We start from the raw sequence: 3,200 nt of genomic DNA on the forward strand, positions 1-3,200 counted from the left end.
TAAAATATTTATTACGCTTGCATCTGGCAATATAAATGATATGTATAGGAGAGAACCTGGTTATTTCAGGAAAAGCGGTTTATCAATAGTTGTATGAACCCTAAATTAAGGCTAACTTCCGGTGATAGGGAAATAAGGTGGTTAAAGTAATTGATACTAAATTATTGGTATATTTATTATAGACCCGAAACACCACCATTTTTGAAGAAAGTAAAGGTTGGTGAGATAACGTGTGATTGTCTCATTCGAAGTGATAGATATTTTTCAAGACTGTCAGCAAAGCTTTGGGAAAGGCTTGGCAATCTCCCGTTTGAAAGACTAACAGAAAACATTAAAGCAGTCGAAGATGTAACAGACTGCATTGGAATGACGTTAGTAAATCTCAAACTAGAAAATAAGCAATTGGAAGGACATAAAATGTTAATTTCTACTAAAGAAAACTTTGTGGAATTAGGCGCCATAACTCTCTGTGGTTTTGGTGCAAACATAGACTTTAGAACTAGAATGTTTAGATTAAACAAGGCGTCACCCCTGAATGAATTGCAATTAAAAAATATATTTAAGACTAAGTACGGTGAACCAGATGAAGTACCGATTCCAACTAGAACATTCTCTAAACGACCAACATGTTTCGGTTGCGGGAATTTAGGGCATTTTGAAGCTAATTGTTCTAAAAACAAATCCAAGCATAGAGTAACTCCGTACGGACGCGTCTACAGTTCTTCTCAGCCTCTGCCCAGCACTTCTGCGGGAAAGAACGTTGTGGATGTGGAAGAAAGTTTCGTTGACGATGACGACCTTGATTTTGACTTTGCTACCTTAGACAGAATTGAAAAGCAGGTATTATATCTACTACTGTCAAGTGTAGTTCGGGAGGGAACCAACTCTGGGCTTGAAATAATATATTATTTCAGTGCTACTTATACACAATGTTTTTAGACTAGGAGTGCCATTCATACCATTTACACAAGGGGACCCGACTCGATGGTGGAGTCAAAAGTCACGCATCCTTGTGTAAATGGTATGATTCCTCCTAGTCTAAAAACATTGTGTACGCAGGAATCGAATCTGTTAGTAGTATGTCTTGATTCAAAATGGCGCATTAGAACTTAAAGTTATTTTTTAGTCATATCGTAGTATACGATAGGCTCTTAGTTTGACCCGAGCCGTCCGTAGTAGTAGTAGTAGTAGTAGTAGTGGCCGGGGTTGTCGCTTCGTTATCGTCAGATTTTAGCTTAAAAGGAACTTTATATTACCACAACCCACCCATAGGGGTTACTGGGCTCGGTTAGAGATTTAATTTTAATTAAAATTTTTTCAGGTCAGACAAGGGAATCGAACCCGGACCGCTGGCGCAGCAGACAGACATTCTAACCACTGAACTATAGAGACTTGATAGAAACCCCCAGTTTTTTACAATTTATTTTTATCTCTAAAATGTCGGGGTGATGTGGGGTGGGGTACCTCTTAATCTGTGGGGTCGGATACTTTTGAATTTTTATCTGTGGGGTCGGATACTTATGAATTTGTACGTTTGGGGTTTTTATATTTATTTTCTTTTTATGTATGTGCTAATTAAATACATAACGATTTTCCCCGTTATGTTTGACTGGAACGTTTTGGCGGTTAATTCAAATGTGGGTTTAGATAGAGCTAACATAGTGTTAAATGAGCGTTATGCGTTTGATCATTTTAGCATTGCTAAAGGTAATTCGAGGGGATAATCACTAAAATGCGTAATCACTATAACTAAACTTTCTCTTTCAAAAGTTTCTGGGCATAAGTCCTTGTTAGAAATTTATAAGAAGCGATAAGTGTGCATCGGCATAAGTCTATGTTGTAAACTCATCGAGGGGATTATCACTAAAAACTATCTGTTCTTCGATTCGCCGGAATATTAGAATTACAGCATAAGTAAATTTATACGGTCATAATTTAATCACTGTTTAGAGTAGGGAATCGAGGGGCTATTCACTCTGATTTTATGCACGGTAAATCATTTAGGCATTGAAAAGGATAGCGCTATTCACTCATTAGGGTAAGGTATATAGGGGTTATCCACTCATTAGGGTAGGGTATAGAGGGGCTATTCACTCGTACGATATGGCTACTATTACGAGCCCTTGGGCCGTCTTGTTTTTTATAAAGTCTTCCAAGTCTGGACCACCCAATGCTCCCGCTTTTCCACGTTTGACGTCAAATGAGGATATGCCCGTTCAATTTAGTCAAGATGCGCCTGGTCAAATTAATGAAGATGCGCCTGTTCAATCTAGTCAAGATGCATCTGGTCAAAATAGTCAAGATGCATCTGGTCAAAATAGTCAAGATGCATCTGGTCAAAATAGTCAAGATGCATCTGGTCAAAATAGTCAAGATGCATCTGGTCAAAATAGTCAAGATGCATCTGGTCAAAATAGTCAAGATGCATCTGATCAAATTAGTCAAAATGCATCTGGTCAAATTAGTCAAGATGCATCTCGTCAAATTAGTCAAGATGCACCTAGTCAAAGTAGTCAAGATGCACCTAGTCAAAAAGAAAAAATGGACATATTTGCTTAATGTTGATATGTGAATGAAAATACTCCTGCGAAGATGATGGAATAGGCCAACTACCAATGACTTACTTTTGGGAAAAATTGATGCCGCCGGAGAGAGACCAACCTTTTAACACGATAATAGATAAATTCCAAAATTCCTCGTTTCACCGAAATATTGGACTATTGTCATTTCTGTTGCCTGAACTGAACCCAGAACAATCACGAAACGTTGCTTCGCAGTTCCCTAAAATGATTATGACTTGTTTTCTTAGATACCCGATTTCATTACATCCGAAATTTTTTCAACCACTACTGGATATGGCGGACATTCGTGGCTACTTTAATATATTAAAGCTCATAGTGTCGAACCTTTCTGATATGAAATCAAATCTAATATTCACAATTATCTGGAGTCGTGCTTCACGCGTGATTAAAGAAAAATTATTCTCACAACCCGATTATGTAGGAACTCTGCTATCACGGTTGTCGCGTTCAAACCCGTCCTTGAGTACGTCTCATTCAAAATTGGACTTTGATATGTTTCGTGAAATCCTTTCTGAATTTAAGCGTACTTCGAGAAATGACAAAAAGACTCTAATTTTGAGCGATACTGGTGTTACTATTATTGTAAATTTTATTCATAGATATAATACGTGTAAAAAC

General features: G+C 37.6%; 1 protein-coding gene across 1 annotated transcript; it reads left to right on the forward strand.

The window, feature by feature from the left end:
- The first annotated feature begins 366 nt into the window (after window positions 1–366).
- Window positions 367–2,559, forward strand: LOC149612293 (uncharacterized). The gene is made up of 2 exons (XM_089858446.1): window positions 367–840; window positions 2,149–2,559. Exons 1-2 carry the CDS (start codon window positions 367–369, stop codon window positions 2,557–2,559), a joined length of 885 nt encoding a protein of 294 aa, XP_089714572.1.
- The last annotated feature ends 641 nt before the right edge of the window (window positions 2,560–3,200 follow it).

Source organism: Phalangium opilio, unplaced genomic scaffold (genome assembly GCF_054372755.1).
Source record: "Phalangium opilio isolate 3A_F unplaced genomic scaffold, DU_Popi_V2 ptg000246l_1, whole genome shotgun sequence".
Lineage (NCBI taxonomy): Eukaryota > Metazoa > Arthropoda > Arachnida > Opiliones > Phalangiidae > Phalangium > Phalangium opilio.

What these genes read in the sequence shown, in the direction of transcription:
- LOC149612293 (XM_089858446.1), top strand. Translation starts at nt 367, where the DNA reads ATGACGTTAGTAAATCTCAAACTAGAAAATAAGCAATTGGAAGGACAT. An exon ending in TAGACAGAATTGAAAAGCAG is followed by an intron (nt 841 to 2,148) that starts GTATTATATCTA and finishes TTTTTTATAAAG; the next exon opens with TCTTCCAAGTCTGGACCACC.